This window comes from Etheostoma spectabile, chromosome 16, assembly GCF_008692095.1.
Source record: "Etheostoma spectabile isolate EspeVRDwgs_2016 chromosome 16, UIUC_Espe_1.0, whole genome shotgun sequence".
In the NCBI taxonomy this organism is placed as follows: Eukaryota; Metazoa; Chordata; class Actinopteri; order Perciformes; family Percidae; genus Etheostoma; species Etheostoma spectabile.
The window spans coordinates 18,307,663-18,332,554 of NC_045748.1; the positions used below are offsets into that span (position 1 = coordinate 18,307,663).

Sequence of the window (24,892 nt, forward strand, 5' to 3'; positions counted from 1 at the left end):
GCATGGAGGTGGAAACCTCATTCTTTGAGGATGCTTTTCTGCAAAGGGGACAGGACGACTGCACCGTATTGAGGGAAGGATGGATGGGACCATGTATCGCGAGATCTTGGCCAACAACCTCCTTCCCTCAGTAGGAGCCTTGAAGATGGGTTGTGGCTGGGTCTTCCAGTATGACAACAACCCAAAACAGCAGTGTATCAATCACTGGTTCTCCCCACTGTAAGTGTGTTTGCGTGTGGGTGGTGTTTATTAGCCTGAGAGATAGTGTTTGAGAGTCTTGGGTGATTTCCAAAGCTAATGAGTGACAGCAGAACTGCCACAAACCATTGAGCAACCATCTGAACACTAGCTCTCTAAATGTGCATATGGACATGTAAGCATTGTTTTAGGACAGACTTAAAAAATGGTATGCTTTAGTATTTTTATTATGCGCTTAAATATTTAAATACCACAGAACCCAAAACATGATCTAACAAAAATCAATCAACAATGTCGAAATCATTTCATTTTGAAGGCTTTGCTGACTTATCTCTCCACTCTCCTACCCGTAGTGGGGCAGAGGACAAGCACGGCTACATCTGGGACCGTCACTACAACATCTGTCTGGCACGTCTGGCACATGACGATGTGGTGAACTCAGTGGCGTTCAGCCCCGCTGACCAGGAGCTGCTGCTGTCTGCAAGCGATGACTCTACCATTAAAGTGTGGCGCTCACCGCGCATGGTTCGCCTGGCGCAGACGCCCTCCCGGCCGCTGAGACCCCGAGGCCTCCTGTCCTCCTGGCTGGGACGCAACAAGAACTCAACGTCTACCAGCAGTGTGAATGGAAAACCATGAGTCAGGTTGGAAAACACTTGCTCTGGGAAGGAAAATTTGAGATATATATATATATATATATATATATATATATATATATATATATATATATATATATATATATATATATAACACTCCATGTATATGTATAGTGTGGTTACTGTCAGTGGTTTTGCTTGAGCTCACAGTGTTGTGACACACAGCAGTGCTCGGTGTCTTCAGCCAACAGGAGACGGGACTTGTTGTGACTCAGTGTCAGACACAAGAGAGCGCTATTGCGCCAGCAAAGGACAGAAATTGCCACACACTCTGTTGTGCTGTTGTCAGGAGTGATTTGAAATGTTCACACAGGTAGATAGTGTAGAGCTGACATCTAAACGCACAATACACGTCCAAATGTGTCACCCAAGAGATGGTTTGTCTGTTGTTGTTTTTTACCTGTAACATTGCATTTGAACAGGTCAAAACTCCTGCACCTGAAGTGTAAATGTCTTGCAGAGACTGCACCTTACGATCACGGTTGATATGTCCTGCTCAGAAGCAAAGTGCTATAACTGAGAATTACTTCAGAACTGTCTTTTCTTCTTAATGGGTATTTCCAATTGATGTATTGAGTATGAATTCCCTAGAAATCCTGTTTTGAGATAATTATAAAACCATTTAAAATCAAAAGGGAAAACATTTAGCTGCATTTACTGCAGTCTGCCTTGGTTTTTAATTACATCACATCCCATTGTGCCCAAGAAATGATCCATCGCTATTCTGTTCAAAGTAGAATTATTGAGTAATTTAATGTAGAAGAGTTGTTGAGGAACAGTCAAAGGGAAGCATGACTGTGAACAAACAAAATGTTTGTGTAGCTTATTGTTATTTGGGCCTATATTCTATAGAAATGTATTTAAACATCCTTTTTAATTTGTAGCGCAACACGTAACCCTTTAGTTTTGTCAAAAGACTCTGACACATTTAGATGAATCTCAGAAATTGATGTTAAATTTAGTTGAAAGAACAGATTTTACACCACGTAACAATAAAGCAAAATTCAAGTTACAGAATGTGACCCAATTCTTTAATTTAGACATAAAATATGTTTGTAGTACATCTTAAAAGTACAGGAAATATTTTACTTAGTATAACTAATGATGTATAATGATTTAAAATGTTCTTGCAGACCAATATCGAGAAGGACGGCCTCTCACCCCTTAACTTCCCGTCATGTTTGTAGTCCTTCAAGGTCCTTTTAGTTCTATTGCTGAAGGACCGGTGTAAAACAATCAAAACAACGTGATGCAAGCTTAGGTACTTTACCTGGTAGATATTTATGTTTCAGTGGAGATTCCCTGCTGAAGGAGGTTGTGGTGAATTAGAAAACAACCTTTAATTATGATTGTGTGTTGTGTCATTACCTGGACAGAGTCAGCTGGTTGCATTTGCATGTCACCATTTCAGAGAAACCTGTGGAAGTTAGTCACTTCATCAGCAGATTCTTACCACCAGTTGAAAAATATTATTATTTTAAAGTTTTGAAATGTGTGTAATAAGTCATGAACTTTCTCCTTGGTTCCCTTTAAAAACTTTAGTATCTGTTATTTTAACTGTAGATCTATCTTGTTAATCATGTTTCCTGTCTTCTAATGTACTTTTCATACCCCCCCTAAAAATAAAAAGCATGCCCTGGAAAAGTGTCAGATTAATATTCTATTCTACTAGAAAATGTTGGTTCTTGGGCAATTTTTGTTGCTTCGTTGTTACTTTTGGTCTGTTTGGCAGTGGTATAAAAGGGTCAACACAGGTTACCATGGAAATTACAGGGCACGATTGACTGCGTACAGTAAACGCATTAGATAGTAATGCTGTTGTAGATATTAATAGTTCTCTATAACGTAAATTCTTTTTTCTCCATTGCAGTGTAGATTGGACGTTCTTAAATGTTGTTTAGCAGGTAACAATACATTTTTTATTTATAATGCCCTTTACATTTCAATAAGAAATCTCAAAGGTACAATGGTTACCGTGTTCCCCAGCTTAGCCAAGTACAGCTAAGGATGATGGGAATATCTTTACTGTAGTTCTGAAGTAGTCCACAATCCACCTGAGAAAATTAGCTTTTGTAAAGAAATTCAGCCGTTAAAAAATGACCTCAGTGTTTAAACAGAAACTGACAGCTCTCAAGGGCTTTCCCCGTAGGCCCCAGTCTGTCTGCTTTAAAGGTCCCATTCTTTCAGGTTCATACTCATATTTTGGGTTTCTACTAGAGCATGTTGTCATGGTGTAATGTCCGAATATATTTGTATTCACCCAGTTCTCTGAAATTCTGTGTTTTGGTGCCTGTCTATTTACGCCCCCCTCCCGAAAGAGCCCAGTCTGCTCTGATTGGTCAGCATTTCTGGGTCTTTCATTTCTGGGTCAACAAGTCTACTAGCATCAAGGCAGTCGAGGAATGACTTTCTACCTCTGCATAGTGTGGTTGTGACATCACAACTGTGCAGATGTTCTAAAGGCCCAGTTATTGAATATGGGCTGTGTGCATTTCTTTGTGTATGGACCTTTCTGATACTATATCAGTATTAATGTATATAGCACCTTGACCTACTTTATAATAAGAAAGACATAGAAATTTCACTTTTTACAATATGAACTTTAACAAAGTTGTACCAGACCAAGCTTGGGCCTCACAACAGGGGACCTCTCTCATTTATTCATACAGATCTAACATGAACTGTGGCTATGGTTGTGGTTAACACTTGAAAATACTTAAGTGAGTAGCCGAATGCAGCAACACCGTCATTTCACTGCAACAGTTTTATATCGAGTCATCATCTGGTTGTCGGTAGTGAGTAAGGTGGCAGAGTTCATTTTCTAGAAACTTGTTCAGTGTGGTTACAAATAGTTGTAATGCAATGGTTGAAATCAATGGTTAGCACTTTTTAAAAGGTCAGTTCACTCAAATCACAAACTAACATGTTTTCACGTTTTACGCTAGAAAAGGCATTTCTTGCAGAAAATGATGTGTGATTTAGGAAAAGCTAAATTGGATTTCTAGCTTGATATGATTTTAAACATGACATCTCATCTTTTAGATTTATGGGTATTGAAAATACTCTGCTAGAAATAGGAGGTAATATATATGAAGTAAACAACAGAAGAGAAGTGTTTTGGATTTTCAATTTACAAACTTTATCTTCCAGGAGTTTAAATGATGACATCCCATGGCATGGGATGCTATAAGGAGCTGAAGAAAAACATATGGCATAGGACACAAGATATTCATGAACTGTACTAATTTGAATGATTCATGAAAGCTGTAAGGCCAATGTTCTCATTCAGATAGTACTTGAACTTGTAATATATTTTGTAAATAGCAGGGAATGTAATTGGTAGAACCACTATGAAGTATAGTAATTGATATGAACTTCAGATTGGTCTTAAAATGGTTATAAATATGAGAATGTGTGACGGTAATGGATATGAATTTGAGTATTGTAATTTATATGAATATAAGGATGTAGCAATTAAATTGGTATTTGTATTACTGAAATGTATATGAAATGCATATTTTTGTCACTCACTTAGGAACGTTGTAAATATACACTTTTTTAAGCACTAATAAGTTAAATTCTGGGCGTCACTAGGTATTCCTGGTGTGAAATGTTATTTATGTGTGTGATTGTAATTGAATCGGGCAATGTATTCATGGCAAGGATGTAAAGAGTGTGTGCACAAATGACGTGAGTTCACACAGTATAGAACGTTGAAAAAAGTCATAGTATACTACATCTAAAAAATGATATAAAAAAGCAATAGTACAGTATGTCGAAAAATGTTTAAGTATGTTGAAATAAGTGATGAAGTCATAGTGTAGTATGTCGAAAAAAGTTATGAAAAAGTAAATGTTTGGTATGTCGGATAAAGCCATTAAAAAATCATAAGTCACAAAAACGTCATAGTATAATTTGTCAAAAAAAGTAACAGTATACAATGTCGCAAAAAATGTCTAGTATTATATAGTATTTATTTTTCAAAGTCAGGATAGTATGTCACAAGAGTCATAGCATAATCTGTCAAAAACGTCTATGTCCAAAAAAATCATATAAAGTCATAGTATAGTATGTAGTAAGTCACAAAAAAATAATTGTAAAGTATGTAAAACAAAATCTAAAAAAAATCATAGTACAGTATACTGAAAAAAAGTCATAAAAAGGCATTCAATCAGGAAAGACTTCATTGCAAATCTGCAAAAGTTTTATTTCTTACATATGCACAAGGTTGAACTGCATTGAGTCTTTGGCAATGGGTATACATTTATGAGGGAGTAGGGAAGCCATGAATGAAAGTGATAAAAAAAAAAGTCATAGAATACTATGTCTAAGAAAGTCTGGAAGAACATCCAAACTCCACTCAAAAAGTCTAAGTCACGCAATACACACTCCATCATAAGCACAGAAAAGGCCTGAATGAAACACTGCCAACCCTGCTGTGTCGGTTAGTGCACATTGCAGAATTTACGGTTTTCCTTTAGATGTTTTCCAAATAAAGTCTTTAAAAATAAAAATTCAATTATACTTCATTTATAGTGTCAAATCATAACAGGAGTTATCTTAGGACACTTTACAGAGTAGGTCTAGACCACGCTATAATTTACAGCGACGAGCAAGCATTTGGGGCAACAATGGCGAGGAAAAACGTCCTTTTTACAGGAGAAACTTGGCCAGAGCCTGGCTCTTGGTGGGCGGCCATCTGCCCCTGCCAGTTGGGACACTGATTTAGAAATACAGGTATACAGATATATGATTCATAATGATTACAGCAGTTGGCATGAAATAATAATAGTAATAATAGTTGTTGCAGTGTAGCAAAATGTTGGCAAAAGCTTTTTCTGCTGTCGCCTACATACACTTTGGGAGTGTGTTAAGGGGGGCAGAGAATGGGTAACAGTAACACATTTCAAACTACAAATGAGTCAAGTTATTGGTTGCATATGGAAGTTTTACATCTAATCACATTAATGATGTCAACACATAAATCAGACAAAACACAGGCAATTTAGGGAAACCCTGAAGTTGTCTTCATCCAAGACCAACACAAGACCGAGTAAAAATGTGGTAAATTCAAGTTGTCAGTGTTCAAGATCAAGTTTATTGTCATGTGCATTTAAAAGTACAAAGTACAACAAGAATGCAATGACATTTTTTCTCCCTGGCACAAACCTTTGTAAAACGGTTTGTGCCATTTCATCTACTGACATTCCCACCTGCTTTAGCTTTGTGCTAGCAAATGTTACCATGCTTATACAAATATGGTAAACATAATACCTGCTAAAAATGTTAGCATGCTGATACTTGCATTTAGTTCAAAGTGAAGCCTTACAGAATTGAGTGGCTGTAGACTTTTAATCTTGTGATGCTGGGTAAACTGACTCCATTATTGATATTTAAACACAAAGCAACACACACACACACACACACACACACACACACACGAGCAAACTCGTTCTTGTGATGACAATAACCTTGCATTTATCACCAGGACTTGTTGGCACGTTTGACTTGAACTCGCTATAACATGTCATGCAATCCACGAGGTCTGTGGGTGAAAGGTCTTTTAAAAAGCAACGAACATGCAACTCAGAAGAATGAAAAATAAAACTGATTGCAGAAGAAGGTGGTGCTGTGCCGATCTCACCTTTTTGTAACATTCTACCTCCTGATCTATGTAGGCAGAGCTGTGAACAACACCTGCGATTGTCAGTTTCTCTGCAAAGCGGCCAGATGCATTTTGTAGTGAACAAATGTCACGGGAGGGTAAAAGGTCTTTTACAAAGCGACCAAGAATAAAATTGGAAATGGTGGTGGTCTTTCAAGCTCCCCTTTTTTTAACATGCTTCTTCCTGATCTGCTTATGCAGTGCTGTGAACCAGTAATTTTTAATTTCTCTGCAAGACAGACAAATTAATTTTGTTGTGAAAAAACAGTTGGAGGACTTGCGAGAGACAGAAAAAAAAAAAAAGGTCAAAAGTGCTACAAGAAACATCCTGAATCGTTGTCCCTGGTAGGAGTAAAAACACTGGATCCTACATTTCCCATGATGCAACCAATTGTGTCTTTTCATTAGATTCTCCTTTTTGTGAAACTGCCCAAATATTTAAACTCCACGTCCCCATTTGTAACAGACTTTGTTCTAATCTGTAGTCTCCAGGCACTGGTGACCTTATCAGCAGATAAAACATGATAAAGTGCCCTTTCATTGGCGAAAACGGGATGCAGTTCACCAATGGGTGCCTTTAAATGAACAAAATGGGATCCAATGCCATGTAGGCTGCCCTCATGCTAGAAAACTTTCTGCATGCTGGTGCCCTTTTTATTTTTTTTGCCCCTGCCCCTCAGACAATCCGAGTCCACCAAGACACAAGAGACTGTGTTTTAATCAGAATTTATAAACTCCCTCCTGATGCACAAAAAAAACCTCACACAGAGGAGTTCCCCTTTATAGATTTTTATAAATAATGTTTGGGGGCACGTTGAACAGCACATCATGTCCACATTCATGACAACAGCATAACAGGATCAAACAAAATACACCAATAACAAACAGCCAGTGCGACACAGTCGTTTGTGGTTTTGCAACAGGTATATTTTCAGTTACTGAGAGCGGTCCATGAAGTAGGTTGTGAGACACCACATGGGAAAGTATCATAGAGCCTTTTGCTGGCCCACAGGGGAAAGTTGTCACCTTCACATGTAAAATGCGAGTTTCATATATAGGAAATCACCAGATACAGTATAAAGATAATCCTGTAGAGATATCATAGTTCAAAAAGATCATTCTATACTCTAACCTTCATCTTAGCTGTGTTTATGCAGTTTATGCTGCTTGCTATATCACCAAAATGAATCAAATGGCTAGGCGTTATATGGTTTAAAAGTGGATTTATTTTCTCTAGAAGAGCTGAATCTAACTATTTTTATTAATGATTAATATGATTATTTTACGGTATAATTGATTATTGGTCTATAAAATAGTAAATAAAAATCCCAAGGTAACTTCTTAGGTGTATTCTAATTAATATAAAATATATTTACTATAAACAAGGTATTTGATACAAATAGTTATAAGCCTTTAGGGTTAGTTATAAGCTGACAGGGTCACATTAAAATGACAGCTGATTATAGACCTCTTGTCATCAAGGAGATTTTTAACTCAGCTGCTCTTAATGTTCCTAAAACTCAAAACGCCTACTGTTTTAACACCTGCTGACAGCTTCATACATGAACACTACCTTTTTGTGTTAGCTAAGTACTGCCAAAAGTCTTCAATATACAAGACATTAACAATAATTGCTTATTAATTTCTATAAAGCACAGGTAAATCAGTGTCATTGCTTCACTAAAGATAGATACCTATAACCATTACAGATCCACTACCGTGATTGTGATTTTACACACCTTTGTACATTGTCATAATGTGACACATTATAACATGTATAGTGTAGATATAATATTGTGTAATATCCTAGTCACATAGTATATAATATATCATCATAATATCATATAGATATATATATATATATATATATTTTAATATTGTTATTATCACTATTATTATTATATATGAATTGTTTGTTTTTATAAATGCTTTGGTGTAGCTTCCACAGCTTCCCCAGTTACAAGCCTGTGAGGTCTACAATGGCTTTGATGAAAATGGTATCATCTCTCAGATAGGGGCTCTTGCCGGCCAGTTTAGCCAGCGGACAGAAGAGCGGGCAGCCACTGGCAATGTTCATCTCACTGATCGGCCGCTGAAAGGAGGTGGAGGTGACATCGGGGCGGAAAGCATCGATGATGTGCTCCCTGTTGTTCTGATCCAAGAGCATTAGAGTCACCTGGGAACAAAGGAGGAGCATGTTTTGAGCTATTCATTGTGGCGACTATTACAATAAGTGGAAATGTTGTTAATAAAGTTTTGCTACCTTCTGACTGAATGGCCATTTGAGCAGAGCGTCACACTTTCCCCTCATGACGACAAAAAACAGCGACAGGTGCGTCCCTCTGCCCGTCCCATCGCCGTTCAGATAAAGCCTCAGACACATTTTGTAGCCGTATTTGCTGGAGTAAAATGCTGCGAGGAAGAAAAAGAAGATTCCAGAATGTAACCCGAGTCCAAACACTGTCATGTGAGAATAGGAATGACATGTCCACTCCCTGAAGGACAACAAGGGTGTAGTGAAGTGGAATTTCCGCTGACTACACGCCAACACATCATACAAACCACATGATCTTAGCTCACTCACATTCAAATAGAACCTGTCAGCTTAGAAATTAAGCCGCTGATTACGCCTCTCATAGTACCTGGTGAGAACATTGCAGGTGTTCGACCGGCCACAGCGTCCTGTCTGCGGCGTGAGAAGTCAGAGATTTTCCACACAAATATCCCGTCGTAGGTGCAGAACTGGAGTTCTCGCAGCAACTGTTCGGTTTCAGACAGCTGCAAGTCTCTCATGGTGACTGTCCGCTCCAGCTGACGCACTTTGTTGGAGAGGTTTTCAATTTTGTCCTGGTCTAACCGATGCTGATGTGAGAAAGCCTCCAACGTGACTGAACTGCGCTCCACTTCTCGGTTTAGGACACACACAATGTTTTCTAAAGCGTTCACCTGTCAAAAGCAGCAAAAATGAAGTTAGATCCTCAATCAAAACCTAGAAACATGAGCAGTTAACAAAGAGCATCATATCCACTGAGGCTCACCTTTTTGTCCACGTCCACAGACTGCATGGAGGCCGCAGCGCCAGAGCCCATAGTGACCCCCTCCTCAGGAGCCCTGTACAGGCCCAGGCCAGAGTCCTCCTGCCACTCTCCGTGAGCAGCAGCGTGGTCGGCACGCGTCCGAGCCGTGGACAGCACCATGGGCAGCAGCAGACGCAAGTGCTCCATGGTGCTGCTGTGCTCATGGTCAGCGAGCTTCCCGTTATCTATCTAAGAAAACACAACCGAGCATAGTCAGCTACTACTGTACTTAAGACCCAACTGAACTGAAAACCTTTAAACTGCAGGACATAATAAACGATGCTACTTTCTGGGATAATAATAATCCTGTTTCAATGAGCAAAACACTAAAAATGTACTGAAGTGAATGTTTAACGATTTATCAATCATTATCATATTTGAGTGTAAAATAAATGTTCATAAAAATATCAACCAATTGTTTACAGTTTTTATAAAAATCTCCAAAGAACTTGGTTTGAAAGCTTAACATTAATATTAACAAGTATACCATCAAACCTATACCTATTAAAGACAAAGCAACAACAGTAATGTTCAGATTATTCATTAATTATTATTTTAGTTAAAACCCATCTAATCTGCTTAATCAGAACTGGGTGTGTGTTTGGTTTCACAGTGCCATGGCAACATGAACAAACCACGCCTCAACTGTCTTCATATTTTCATTCAAATGTTGCTAAATCCTGATTGGTGCATGCAAGTATGTGACATCATCCTTTTCCAACTGAGTCACACCCACTCTAAACCAGTGAAAAAAGCCCAGAGAGAAATCTCTCCAACCAAACAGACAGAAAATGACATGTTCATACCCTGCTAAATATGAAGCTAAAGCTAGAGGCATTTAGCTTAGCATAAAGACTGGCAGCAGGTGGAAACAGGGAGCTAGATTATTGTACATACCACAGATTTACAGCCCACATCACTGAACGGACAGGCGCTCTTTGACTTGGCGCAGGATTTGCTGTGGTCATTGAACTGAAGGTAGAATGGTGAAAAGAAAAGGTTAGCAGTCAGCTGACCAACTCCAAACAGTGCATCAACTCGAAACAGAAAAGTGAAAGTGAAGTACAGGATTACTGGCCAGAAAGAAAATGAGTGGTCATAAAGGGAATTCTAAAAGGGACCATTTCCTTTAACTGTTCAGATGATCAATAAGTGGAACTCACATGCATCTATAGTTTCATGCTACATTACATTTCATTTCATGCTATTTTAACATGTATGTTGGCCAATATTTCTGTTTTGTATACATTTATGTTTTATACATATATAACATTTTATTTACAGTGGCTAGAATAAGTTTACACCCCCATGCTAAAGTTGATTAAAAAAGAGGAATAAAAAACATCTTTTGGAAATTGATCTTAATGCCTTAAATTAAAATGTTTTTGGAAAATCCAACCTTTTAAAGGACACCAGTTTTCTTTGTGAATGAGTAATGTATTGTAAGTAAATAAATAAATAAATAAATAAATGTTCTTCCTTAAAATACAAGGGGCATAAGTATACAAACCCCTATGTTAAATTAAACCTAGAGACTGGCATGGTTTTATTTCAGTTAGCTTAATAGCTGGTTTGATTTGCATTGAGAGATTATGTTAAGGAAAGTTCCCCATGCCTATCTCTATGTATGGTGGAGGGTAGGTGATGATGTCGGGCTATTTTAATTTCAAAGGACAAGGGAACTTTACCAGGATGCATAGTATCCTGATCCATGAAATAACTGGCCTTTAAAAATAAAAATGTGCCTGCCTCTATGGGAATTTAACATAGGGGTGTGTATACTTACGTCCCCTGTATTTTAAGGAAGAAAATGTATTTATTTAAAATACATCATTCATTCACAAAATAAGCTGGTGTCCTTAAAGGTTGGATTTTCCTACATTTTTTGAATTAAGACATTAAGATCGATTTCCAAAAGATGTTTTTTATTCCTCTTTTGAATTCAACTTTAGCATGGGTGTGTAAACCTATTCAAGCCACTGTATTTATTTCTTTAGGCATTTTAGCAATGTTTTGCAATACCAAGTTGAGTTATTTAAAACCACTTTACTATTATAGGTATTAATAATAAAGATAAAGGGTATTTTGAGGAGCAGCTCAAACCTTTTCTCTTGGGATTTTTTTCTTGCCACAGTCCTTGCATTGTAAGGGAAACTTCAGACAGATCTCATCATGGGCCTAAAATACACCATGGAAGGAACATGAGAATATTATTTAGTTTTCATTCATGCAGACACAACCAGCAACTGCTTTACACAGGATAATCTTTATGCCTCACCTTGATGTCTTTAAAGTTGAAGGTAATTTTGCAGTATTTGCAGTTGAGCGTTCTTGCTTCACATTCTCTCTCATTATGTCTGTCCTTGTCTGTACGAAGGATTGAGGTTTGGCAGGCCTCACACTGCATCCGCTCAAATTCACAGCGACCTTCATGTTGAGCCTAAAGATGAAGAATAGATATATATAAGAACTACATTCTTACTGCCTGCACACGTCTGGTATTTGTTGTTTTTTCTTTCTAAATTATATAAAAAAAGACGGTTGTGCTTTATGGTGCCACAGCACACTTGCATGCATGAGGAGTCATTTACATGTTAGCTATATAAAACCTGTCATAAAAGCGTCTGGTCTTGTGTCAGTTGTTATATTGATGACACACCCTTGTCATTCATTGTTAAGCTGATGCCTTGCACAGATATAACTGCTAGCCACACCTGTACTTGATAACAAGCATGTACAGAATGTACTGACAGTTGAAATGTGGAAAAACAAAACATGATTTATCCTATTCATCTTCAGTGCATAACAAAACCAGGAGAAGGGTTTACTTAATTACAAAAGTGACATTAAGTTATTATAGTTATGTAATTATGTAATTCCTGTAACCCAATTAAGAGAAATGTTCTGAGACATACAATTTTAATTATTTGTACTATATGCTTGTTAAAATAAAACATAGACGTGAGATAAAATAAGTAGAGCCATTTAAAACAGCTAACCTTAAATCAAAATAAAATGGGTTAAGAGAAAAAGAGGAAATGAAAGTAGAAAAAAACAACCAAAAGCACAGAAAATAGGAAGTACAACAAATAACTGGAAAGTGCTTGATAATCTAAAATGCCATAATTTTGAAAAACGCCGGGAAACAAAAGCTCCGCCCAGACTATAAGGCGGAGTTTATTACATTCTCTTTCATAATGACTATCGGCAGCATCTGGAGCCACAGAGCAGGAACTACAGGTAGGCTAGCCAGTTTTTCGCTTTGACTGTTCACTTTTCCGGCATGCCACACCCGCAAATCTCAAACCGAATATCCAAACTGTATACAAATCATTTCAAATCCCTGTTGTACCGCGCTACTCGGGGAGCATATTTAGTCTATTTTTCCAGCAGGTTTTGGGCGTGTATGGCTAGCTAACACAGCAGATCTTTCCACACTAAAGTGACTAAGACGGCAGCCCACAACTAATCACACAGACATGTGGGTGTTTCACACCGCATAGTAGTCATTTCTTGAGCACTGCAGTCACACACTTTGACCAAATTGTCCTATGAAGCAAGCTCGTGTTTATTTACAACATCGGTAAGCTAACAAGTCAGAACCACATTTGCAAACCATGGAAAAATAATCATCAGCTTGATGTTCTCGTTTGAAATACCCCACCCCACGTTAACACTTCCTGTATAGAGCCTGATCTAGATAGGGTAACGGAACTGTTAAAACTACAAACAGAAAAGTACCAACATCCGTTTGCTCGTTAGCATCAGGAAGTCAACTCTTTACAAAACAAACTTACCACACACAGAAACATTTACAGTAAAAACAAAACTAGTCATAGAATCACACGAAACCAGACAGCTTTTATAACTATGACAGGACTTTTCTGTGATTATAAAAACCAGTGTGTCTGAATGATGTGGTTCATTGTCTACCGGGATCCTGTTTTTCCATCAAACAGTAAGTATAAATTATGTAGTTTCCTTGTGAACTGGTGCTGTCTAAATCTAGTTTCATTATCATGTAAGGGTTGAATTAACCCTTACAAGATAGCTAACCTCGAGATAAAAGGCCTTTTCTATCCTGGTACTTTCCCACTGAGTTGATGTTCTTAGCTGGTAACATGGGGACTTTCCAGGCTGCTAAGTTTCACTTCCTGTTAGACTCTGCTGCTAATGCATTGCTGCATTGCATGTAATACGAGCACGTCTTTCAGCTCTTTGTCAACTGAAAGCTGCAGGGGGAAAAATGTGACTGCAACCCAGAGAATGCAGAATATGTCACGAATAGACCCGTCCGTGTGGGTGGTGATGGATGAGAGAAATAGAAAAACACAGACAGTACAGGTTTGGGTGTAGTACACTGACACTTGTACACGATTTATATGGGACAGGCAGTGACAAACACTAAAGTAGAAAGCAGAAGCAGTAAGTACACCCAAGATAACAAAATAACTTTATACTTCACCTCATACTCTTTTATTGAGCCTGTCCAATCACAGCCCTGGTTCAAACACCTGGCAGGCAGACTTGCTATTTCTCGGCCGGCTGCATTGTCGGGAAATGCCTGGTGGGCGAACAAAGAACAATGAGGTGAAGTTATAAAGTCATTCATTATAATAGCAAACAGACATTAAAGGTTGCATTATGCGAGACTGTGGTAAGGGAAACTCCTATCAGACTGTAGTAAAATGTTTTCTTTTTTTTCTTTTTCTTTTTAAATCAGAGTAAGAAATGGTATACAGATTACAAGGAATATGACTCATAAAATAACAATATTGGCTGACGAATGACATACTTCATAACTTACCTCATTACTATTTAGGATGGAAATAGGTTCCTCATATATCTCCTCATGGCGGCAGGCTTCACAAGGCTTTGGCCCAGAACTGACAAACAAAATAAGTTTGTGACTTTAAAGCAAAAAAACTGTTTGGTGCCAACAGTCAATTTCCTGCTGATTCATTACTTGAACGACTGCTGATCAGTATGGATCAGAGCTCAATTGGATGAATCATTCATGAAAAATACAACAGCAGTGAAAAAAAGCCTGTAAGCACTCTACAAATCCTGCAATTTGCAACCTTTGATAAGGTGTGGGAAATTGATGAGAAAGAAATGTATTAAGAACATGTGAAATGTGAAACATTTCACATAATGAAAGTCACACGACACAGGTGTTGACATAGCATGAACTGCATAAAAGGGCTTTTTGCTGCTGTGTGTCTGTTTGAAGATTAGCAAAATGATACTCCATGACATACATGTTATAAAAAGGTTTAGTTTAAGATATGGTTCTATAATTTGATATCCTATACTGTCCCTATTTGATTAATGATACTGCCAAAGTATCATTGGACATGAGGAATTCATGAATAATGAACAAGCAGTGAGTCAGTGATAGGAAACAAGAACTGGAAAAGAAAACAATGGACACCTTTAAAATGAATCAAGAGGCATGGTCAGATCCTTGTGATTCACTGACTTCAGGTCAAGAGTCCAGTCATGTGTGGGATGAGTCTGAATATAGTAACTGATCTTGGGTGCACAAAATCCCCCAGAGGCGAGCAGAGATAAGAACACAGGATGTGCTGAAGCATGTCCAGTAAGAAGGTAAGCATTGGGGAGGGGGTTTGAATTTCACACGGCTGTAGGGGGTCCGAGGACCTCCAGTCTACCTGGTGAGCTGCTTGAAACAGTGTACACAGAAGCGGTGGCCGCACTGAGCCTGGACAGGCTTCCTCAGGACCTGGAGACACTGCTGACATTTGTACTTATTCTCCATAGGCACTGACAGCACACTGAGGGGGATCCCTGGTAAAGAGTTGGTGCAGTCCAACGAGATTCGGGCCATTCTTCTCCATCAATCTGGCGCTATATCCTGTGAACAAGTACAACACAGCAACTGTTAGTACCCAACCATAACCTTTAGAAGTAAAGAAACTTTACATCACTTGTACAATCAAGATGTTTTGTGTTTTCTCTGACTGGAATTAAACCATATCCATGTAAACAACATTGTGTTTTTGGAGAGGCAGCGGATGTGAGGACATTAGGTGCACCGGTGCGACCTAGTGGAAAAATGAAAGTCGCACTCTAGAGCCCTGGGGGCTAACAGACACAAACTGGCACTGGTCACTGCTGTTGTCTGAAAAACAACATTGACGGGACAAAATGTTGTGTTTACTAGTAAACAAGCAAACCTTGTCCGACATACAACCGACTTTTTTTCCCCTCAAGTTACTCTATCCTCTGGGACTGTCTACATCTAGAAACTAAGCTGCGCGATGCAGGGAACAACTGACTGGCACGTGATCAGACAGTGGTTTACGGAGCAGTAGATGGGCTTTGCAAAAAAACTCGGAGCGTTCTATGAACGGAATGACGTATTTAAAATATGCTCGATTACGCAAATTTGATCGTGGGAAGCCAAAATCATGACGGTGATAAAAATGTGATTAATTGTGCAGCCCTAATAGGCATGTTGTAATACTATGGAATGATCATAATATACTGTCATTAATTGATAATGTGAGAAAAACATTTGGTTTTTTAAATGTTATTAGCCAAAATGTAATTATTGCATCACCATTGCCTGACTTACCAGCAGCATGTCTTTGCTGTGACCCTAGTGAACCTGGGAACCTTCCAAAATGATTGCCCTAACTAAAAGCCTAAATGAGATACGTGCAAAATCTTTTGAGTTAAATGCAGAGAGAGATCCAGACCTTTTGAAAATAGACACTAAAACTGGTGACAGTTTTGTCTGATGAGTTATTTTAGAATGTAAACATGGTGGGTAGGGGCGGGAATCTGTTGGCACCTCATGATTCAATTCTGATTGAACAATGAACAATTTTTTATGTACATTTCCATGCGTGATTTTAAAAATATACATATGAATCTGAGTTTAATACTCAATCACTTCCTGGACCAAGCAGGTAGACAAAACTTAGATTTTGACATATACAGTATTTGTCACACACACGTTTACATGAAGTGTTTTGTCTATTGAGGATTTTATTTTTGTAGTCATTCCATGTTTAATCTTCCATGTCAGAGGCTCAGTCATGTTTAAAGATGAATAATTAGCTTCATAGAAGAAGAAACATGATGTGGTCTGATGTAATGTGATAAAGTAGAAACAGCCTTAATGTGTTTTGACTAATTATTTTTATGTATGTCTCATTAGATCATGTGTATACTGTACATACAACATTTAATTTAATTTTTCCTTTTGGCCATTTTCTGTGTTTTAGGCAGAGGTTTAGTAAAGACAAAACAATGATGCCAAGAGAGCTTTCGCAATATCTGAAAAAGGAAGACTTTTCACTAAATACTTTATCTTTACTTATCTCATTGCATTTCATTATTTTTCTGGTAATTGTTTTCTCTAAACTTACAAATACTTACTTCCCAAACAAGTTTAACGTAACTTTGTGTCTGTCAAAACAAATTGAAAATTGATATTCCAGTCTGGAAAACAAACAACTCTCAATAAAAATGTATTGAAAATTATGTAAACTATGACAAACGCTAACAGATCGCCATTGCTGCCCTTTATTACAGCTCGGGAGATACTTGCCAAAGCTGAATCATGGCTGACATACTTTTGCACATGAAATTTGCTAAATTTACAAAACTCTTCAAGAAATGTCCGCTCTATGCATCTGTTAGTAATACCTGGTTTATCTGAAAAATCCCTTATGGGTAGGAAAATGAGTGAGGAGTGTTTTTTCCCATCAGCAGATGTCATATATTGACATATTCCCCATACACCCACATCAAATACTCCATTACTAAATATGCACACAGCGGTTTGTTTTCCTGTCAGTGCCTAACTGGGTTTGGTTTTACACAGAGCTGCAGAAAATGTTATTATATTTATGGGTGCCTTTCTGGACACTCAAGGTTACCTTACAAGACAATAAAATCTTGAAATATTTCTGCTTGTCTGCATTAGCCTACAGGTTCTATTACAATATGTAGTTTATCCGGTTGGAACTCTAGACTGTACAAAAGCCAAACAGCTTTGAGCAGTGTTGTCTCCACCTATTTATTTGTTGGAGTCAACACGTTTTATAAAAACCAGTTCTTCCATAAATTAAAATTAATCTTTAATCAAAATGCCACTAACTGCACAAAAACACACAAGAAGTTGCATGACAGTGTTTTCCTGAATTGGTAAAGGGTAACAAGGCTATCTTGTTGCACTAGGTGGTGGTAAATATATTTCCAACCTTTTTCAAAGCATACTATTTATCCTGCACAAACTGACTGAGGAATTTTAATGGAAATGGTGCGCCTCTGTAAAAAGCCAGCCATTAAAATGTTAAGAAATTAGGCTGAGGTAAGCGTATTTATTGTGCTGACGTGGCATAAAGTAGGAAATATCTTCTTTTTGGTGAACCTTATATTGTATTTTGCAGATGTAAGCATGTCCTTAAACTAAGAAGTGAGATTATAAGTGATGGCTGGATGGATCAAACCTTAGCTGCAACTAGGCAAATTAAAAGGTTACTATGCACCAAAACTTATTTTTAGTGGAACACTGAAACCCACAAAACAGAACGCACATCCCTAACATCTCATTTTCATGATGGAAATCCCATGATCACAAGACTAATAGCTAGAGCACCTAACTCTCATGCTTATCATGAGACTTAAACTGATCCAAGTGAACATGTGACCGATGATAACATAGTAATGCATTAGCTGCTATTAGTAATGATAGTAAACAGTCAAGCCACAAACAATAATCTTTCTTGTAACATTTATACTTCCTGGCATCTTTTCTATTTCCTTTAGATAGCATTTAAAAACGTTTGTGGTAAGATAAAGTTATTAGCTAAATCCCAATTTTTAAGATTAAATTACACAGAATTTTCCCTGTTTGAAACATATTGTCAACAAACAACAACAAAAAAACAATTACTGACATTTTGTTATCCACTCTATCTTTTTTTAAATATATATAATATAATATAATATTCTACTTTCTATCCATTCTAAGTCATGTTGATGCACCATTTTTTGAGTTTGTGTCAACATTTTATATCAATACATTCAATTCATGTTTACAAATCTTATATTTCAGTCCCATTACATTGAGAGTGAAACAGCAACATTGTTGATGATCTTACAGTTAATGTCATGTCAACCTCAAGAAGGCAGGAAGTTACATACTTCATTTGTTAGAAAAAGCCCAAGGCTGCTTATCATTGGAAAGCCACAATGTTTTTTCCCTGGTATCATTACTTGAATGCATAGTTGACACATTGCCACGTCGGGTATATGACGAATAACATGTCTTCACTATTGCAACATAAAGTAGTAAAACTGTTTTGTCATTATCTTTGTAATGAAACACTTCCACATGGAGCAGAAAAAAAGGTAAATATTTCAATAAGTCATAAAAATACTGCCTTGCAGTAAACAATGAATACCCAAACTCTTGTTTACTTTATGTATCCATAGAAACTGTGAGAGGGTAGCAATTACCAACCCAGTAAAAACAAACATTAATCTTGTGTAGAAACCATGGTAATTTTCTTTATAGTACACTCAACCTGATCCTGAAAAGACTACCAAACTGACCAGAATCTTTGTTCAATGTGGCTAAAACGGTCTGAAACAACATTAAAAGCATCCCAACACTAAGCACAAACATGACTAAACTTTAAAGTGTAAGCTGTGATAAAAAATAATAACGACCATGTTTTTTTTGTTTTTTTTTACTTCATATGAAGCAATCTGGTCTTGAAGTTTTTGTAATGTTGAACCGTTTGTTAAAGAAACAACACTAATAGCTGCATTCACAATCCAAACAATGCCTTAAAAAGTAAAGTACAACTAATCTAGCTAGCTATCCCTGCAGTCTCCACATTCATTACTTTTGCGTCACAAACAACTGTCCCTTGCTGTTTTTTTCTTTTCTTTTAAAGCCAGTAGCAGCGACATGTATCTGAAGGCAGAAAAAACACATCTGCTCTGCCAGAATGCTCGCCCTCTCGGTTCGCCATTTCCTTGGTCAGTTTTTGTTTTACAACCATGTCAAGAGTTTCTACATCGTCTGGGAACCTTTCCACCCTCCGTGGGATCCTAACTGCACTAAAACCAAACCGGAATCTTTTTAACGGTACTCACCTACAGTTTGTCTGTTCCCCTTGAAAACGCAACCGCTACAACGCCAAGTATTTAGCTAGCTAAATTACGCCCCAATCCACGTGACTGCTTAGTGGGTAGTCCTCTGCAATACTCAGCTTATATATTTGCATTTGTGTAGGACCTAGCTAAACATTTAACTTGTACTTCAACTTGGTTTGTATGAGTAGCTAGTTAACGTTACACAACTTCAGCCAAATGCTCAGTTACTCGGTGTTTCACTAACCTACTATTACTATAGCTCGTCTTTTGTCAGTTTCTGTGTTGCCTGAAGTGCAAACTGTACATCGCATTGGGATTCAAAGACAACATGAAGCCGTTATTTGTTTCAGTAGGTTTTGCGAATTATCTACTCAGTTGGCAAACTTCTAGCTAAGCTATTCATCTGGCAAGTAGAAACACAGGCTAACTAACCTTGACGTCTTCACTTTGCCTCAGCAGACAGACACAAAACAAACTTTGTCCGCTACCGTATAAGAAGGACAGTTCAACCTTTAGCTAGCTGTGTTTACAATTTATTGCGGGATAAACAGATAAAGCAACTGCCGAGAACGGAGTGTGTACTCTGCAGTGCATTGACCAAACCGCCCCTTCACAGGGCTGCCCCGGAGTGGAAAGCAAGTTTTCAACAGATGACGCATGCGCATCAGCGTTCACATATCCACAATGTGGCTGTACACTGGTAGACTTTTCCAAAGGTTAAATCAGCGACAATACGTTTTGATCTCCAAAGGTATGAGTTTCTACAGCTAATGTTACGCGTTTCTGCGTAAGTTGAAAAAGCGTAAAGCTACTAATTTATTTTAAATGGATGTTAGTTAACGTTACTGTTTTAATGTAGGCATAAATGCATGTCGAAGCCTAGCTTGCACCATACCACAGTGTACTCTATGTTAATGGTGCACACACTTACACTCTCCTCATCCATCAGCTAGCTAAATGAACGTTATATAGTTAGTAACCTAGCATCATATAGACGTCAGAGTAGCTTAACGTTAAGTATTAATATTGATACACCGATATCGATACCGAGAATTTGTAGTTAATGAAACCTATAAGGTATGGATCCAATATGCATTTGTAGTAAAAATTGAAAATCTTTTAGTTAAAATGAACGTTTTGGTATGTTACAAACACAAACGTTGAAATGCTTAAGGCAATTATGTAATACAACTGAAACACTAAACATAATACATTTTTAACTATGAAAATGATGAACAGTGGATAAGTGATTATTCAGGTACAATCATATCTCAACTTTGTTAGAGCTTTGGTGTCAGCACATTGGTCTAAAACAATACAAGCCTCAAAACGCCCTTCATGCAAAACATCCAGGATGACTTGACACACGCTCCGAAGCCTCGGCTCAGCACAGCAATACTTTTCAGATGTGTTGTAAGCAGAGAACTAAAAAGAACAAAATTCACTTTTCTTTGCCATAAAAATCTCATTCAGATTTGACCAAAATACTTTAGATCTTTATCTCAAACATGAGCATGCATGGTAATACTGCAGTCTTTTTCAGTAAATAGCTGGTTTAACTGGCTTCTGTAGAGCATACCAAAGGTTTTTGCCTCAATATACATCATTATCAATAAGCTAAGTTGTTATTTGAAAGCAATGACACAAATATCAAGTGCATTATTGCATTGTCTTGGTCTAGTTATGCAAATGTTTCTTATGTGGCTCTTTCTTTTTCTCAGCAGTGAGTGCCCACCAGGTGCACAGTAGTAGTACTGGGTTTACAAACAGCAGTTATAATGGGCTGTATCCTGGACATATCCACACCACCCCCATCCAGAAACTCGTGTTGGCTGTTGGGTCAGGTGTGGCTGCACTACACGACCCCCACAGACATGGTGAGATTCACATAAGCCCTGTTTTGATCAGGTATAAAAATCCAATCTGAGTGATCAGATCAAATGTGGTCACTCAAGACCAATTTGGAGACATTCTACTGCCGGGTGGGAACAAACATATTTAGAGTTGTCCACTTGAGATCAGATCAATCAGGAACCAGGTCAGAACAGGCCCATACATCAACATGGGGCTCAGGCTTCATTCTTTGTTGTCTGTGCTTTTTTTCTTTCCCTTTTCATATTCCTTTCTTTATTGTTTAAAAAAAAAAGGCCGTCCCATGGGCCGAGTGATTCTGACGCATACAAGTACAACTACAACGCCGGGTTTGACTCTGGCTAGGGAAATATTTCGTATGCCAATCCCCCTGCTTTTCCTGCTTGGATCTCTGATATCAAATCAAGGCAATCTGAAAAAAGACTCCAAGAAAAGGCTTCCCATGTACAGCAGATGAGGCGGTAGACGCCAGTAACAGATGACTGCAATGTCAAATATGGAGATAGCTCTGTTGATGGTGGTGCAATAGAAAACCCCTAATGTTCCAAATGGAATGGAAATTCAGTAAATAATTGTGTCTGTTTAACTGCTTTAATTATAAAAGAGTTATCGTAAAGTTCACTTACTTTTTTGTGTGTGGCTTAAAGCTTAGGGGGAAAAACAAGATGTGAACAGTGTGATAATTGTTAGACCTGTAAAAGTTATTCTGTTATTTGTTTTGTGAGTTGATTGGCTGTGGTACTTAATTGTGTCAAATGAATCTCTCTAGCAATACATTTTAACTGAATGTTAAAATGTTAAATAACAGATTTTGATTTCTCTGTGTTCAGAGTATTTCTTCTTTTTTATTTTCCAGTGGAATAATAAAAACTTTTGGGACTGTACCTGAGGTTCTTTTCTCAAATAGCCTACCCAGTACAGATACTCGTTCTCAATCTTTTATTCTCTGGAGACCATTGTTACATGGTTTTAAAATGTCTTGGAAACAGAAATGAGAGTAGATACAAAGTGAGTGCACTTACCCTGAAACTTTCAGGGAGGAAGAGAGCACTAACACCTGTTAGTGAGAGCCACACCTGGTTTTTAATCCCCAGTATCGTTTGATCTCCAAAAATGCTGTATCCTACTATTTTAAATGCCCCTTTCACCCACATACCCAGTTTGTAATGCAGGCACTCTGGTAAAACTTTGTACTATCCAAACACAAACCTATAATGACATCACCAGACTTGACATTTTCAGCCAGACATTTTCTCAGACTAAAGCCACAGAATACATTGAACAGCTGTTTTCACAGGCTGACTAGTACTCCCTGTGATGAGTAAACTGATCCTCATGTGAAAATTTGCTGAATTGCCCCTTAAACCAAGTCTGTTTAAGCTATAAAACACACTTTATTTTTAGACAAACTACAAATTCTTAAACTGTATATTATCAATGTAACAAACATTTTAGTTGAAATGTATGCCATTTTGGGTCAATCAATTTTTAGATTGTAGGTTTATTAGCCACAAATCTCTTTATTTCTATATTGTGCATTTTTAATCCTATATAGTGCGTAAATCTCTCCCTACAGACATGGTTGCAGTGCTCGGGGAGGCGACAGGACATCTAGCATTGATAAATCTCAGGGACAAGATGAGAAACGACCCTGAAGGCTACACAATCCTTAAGTGAGTCCCTGTAACACTATTCAGTAACGTTTTGATTCAGGTGCTTTTAAATGGCATTTTTCTCTACAGTGAATGACATTTAAATTTACTCCTAATGACTGGTAATTGCAGAGAAAGACCCCGGATCCGGCTGTCTACACTTGATCTAAGTGAGATGACCTCTCTGCCAGATGGATCTTTTGGGAGGGAATACCTTCGCTTCCTGCAGGACAATGTGAGTGTTAAAGACTGATTACATCAAGATAAACAAATTTCCTAAGAAATTCCTTCCTTTTACCTTTTCCCGTTCGGCTTCACTCTAGCATTCATTTTCCTGTTCTGTCAGGATGTGACCCCCGATTCAAGGGCAGACGTAAGGTTTGTGGACGATGAGGAGCTAGCTTACGTCATGCAGAGATACAGAGAGGTCCATGATTTGCTGCACACCTTACTGGGCATGCCCACCAACATGTTGGGTGAGTCAGCCTCTACAAGTTTAAACCATGTTTAGCAATAGTGTGGATTTTCAACCCACTTAAACGTCAACTTCCTTCTAGTTGTCTCTTCTTCTTTCATCTGGAATAATCTGGATATTTCTTCCTCTTTCCGTTCCTTCTTGCTGCTTTCAGGTGAAGTGGCAGTGAAATGGTTCGAAGCTGCTCAGACTGGGCTTCCCATGTGTGCTTTTGGAGCTGTGTTGGGGCCACTTCGGTTGAGTACAAGGTACAATACCAGAATCAAAATTACAGCACAGTATTGAACAACAGAGATATTTAGTAAGCTCTGTAGCAGTACGAGCAAAGGTATAGGTAGTTAAGTTTGAGTGAAAATCTTTGATATGCTCATAGTATTCAAGCTCACCTGTTTCTGTGCACTCACAGCAAAGAACAGAGCCTAATGCTTTGGGTTAAGGCTGCAACTAACTACGATTTTAGTTTTGGCAACAGTCCAAAATCAAAAACTATTCAGATTAATATAATAAAAAAAAGCAAGAAAACCAGCTAGTAATATTATTTTTTAGACTAAAGCTCTTTGCGTTTTTGCTCAAAAAATGAATGAACAATATATCTGTTACCAAAATAGCAGATACGTGTTGGGTTGACTTATCGATTAGTCAGCTAACAATTTCAAATATACTGCTTTATTCGTAAAACAAGGAAGTACTCTAGTAGTGATTTAGTATTATTTTAGTAGATAACAAAAGGGCAACTCTGACAACAATGCAGTCCAGATCTCACAGAGGCATAAGAGGAAACACTCCAAGAACTATATATCATTGTTACCCCCATGATGCCTGTAAACCATCTTTACCTGTAAATAATTAATTCTTCCTCATTAAATAACTGAACTTCCTTGTGCTTTTGGGGAACTGGTTCATCAGCAATTAATTCTTTTATCATGATGAACTTTTCCTCTCTTGTATCACCTTCTTCTAGCCGTTTAAAGTTGCTGTTCACATCCTTGGGCCCTTGGGCTTTGCGGAATGGTCATCGGGCCAACTGCGTCCTCAGCATCTTCTACGAGAGACGATGGGCGCAGAGCATCGAAGACCTCCGACAAGAGCTCAACATAGAGCCACCTCCTGTAATAGTCAGGACTGCCAAAAAGAGGAACATCTGAGCAAGACAA

At 38.0% G+C, this 24,892-nt stretch overlaps 3 protein-coding genes across 7 annotated transcripts in view; 2 read left to right on the forward strand and 1 right to left on the reverse strand.

Moving 5' to 3' along the window:
• Positions 1–2,496, forward strand: part of fbxw5 (F-box and WD repeat domain containing 5) — a 9,425-nt gene extending 6,929 nt beyond the window's left edge. Inside the window, exon 10 of the mRNA XM_032539121.1 lies at positions 552–2,496. Within this exon, the coding sequence (XP_032395012.1) occupies positions 552–837 (286 nt within the window). The 3' untranslated portion in view covers positions 838–2,496. The remainder of the gene's footprint in view (positions 1–551) is intronic.
• A 3,440-nt stretch (positions 2,497–5,936) lies between these two features.
• Positions 5,937–20,358, reverse strand: traf2b (Tnf receptor-associated factor 2b). Of its 2 annotated transcripts, none has more exons than XM_032539123.1 (11): positions 20,172–20,358; positions 15,272–15,474; positions 14,404–14,482; positions 14,062–14,160; positions 11,875–12,036; positions 11,700–11,774; positions 10,494–10,568; positions 9,558–9,785; positions 9,162–9,465; positions 8,783–8,931; positions 5,937–8,695 (listed from the first exon to the last, which is right to left on the reverse strand). In XM_032539123.1, the coding sequence occupies exons 2-11, from the start codon at positions 15,445–15,447 to the stop codon at positions 8,477–8,479; spliced, it is 1,566 nt and encodes a 521-aa protein (XP_032395014.1). In that variant the 5' UTR covers positions 15,448–15,474; positions 20,172–20,358; the 3' UTR covers positions 5,937–8,476. The 2 variants fall into 2 exon arrangements, with proteins under 2 accessions (XP_032395014.1, XP_032395013.1); XM_032539122.1 differs by lacking the exon at positions 20,172–20,358 and adding an exon at positions 19,740–19,775 and having other exon boundaries at positions 8,440–8,695.
• Positions 20,261–24,892, forward strand: coq4 (coenzyme Q4 homolog (S. cerevisiae)). 4 transcript variants are annotated; one of them, XM_032539125.1, is made up of 7 exons: positions 20,261–20,490; positions 21,461–21,616; positions 23,188–23,284; positions 23,396–23,498; positions 23,610–23,739; positions 23,893–23,986; positions 24,700–24,892. In XM_032539125.1, exons 1-7 carry the CDS (start codon positions 20,397–20,399, stop codon positions 24,881–24,883), a joined length of 858 nt encoding a protein of 285 aa, XP_032395016.1. In that variant the 5' UTR covers positions 20,261–20,396; the 3' UTR covers positions 24,884–24,892. The 4 variants fall into 4 exon arrangements, with proteins under 4 accessions (XP_032395016.1, XP_032395017.1, XP_032395018.1 ...); XM_032539126.1 differs by having other exon boundaries at positions 20,382–20,490; positions 21,464–21,616; XM_032539127.1 differs by lacking the exon at positions 20,261–20,490 and adding an exon at positions 21,131–21,152.

Excerpts from the sequence above, each read along its gene's own strand:
- traf2b (XM_032539123.1), bottom strand. The coding sequence starts at position 15,447 with ATGGCCCGAATCTCGTTGGACTGCACCAACTCTTTACCAGGGATCCCC. Across the intron at positions 14,483-15,271 it reads TGTTTCAAGCAGCTCACCAG|TTCTGGGCCAAAGCCTTGTG; the intron begins GTAGACTGGAGG and ends TTTGTTTGTCAG. Across the intron at positions 9,786-10,493 it reads ATGTGGGCTGTAAATCTGTG|ATAGATAACGGGAAGCTCGC; the intron begins GTATGTACAATA and ends GTGTTTTCTTAG.
- coq4 (XM_032539125.1), top strand. The coding sequence starts at position 20,397 with ATGCGCATCAGCGTTCACATATCCACAATGTGGCTGTACACTGGTAGA. Across the intron at positions 21,617-23,187 it reads ACACGACCCCCACAGACATG|ACATGGTTGCAGTGCTCGGG; the intron begins GTGAGATTCACA and ends CTCTCCCTACAG. Across the intron at positions 23,987-24,699 it reads CCACTTCGGTTGAGTACAAG|CCGTTTAAAGTTGCTGTTCA; the intron begins GTACAATACCAG and ends ACCTTCTTCTAG.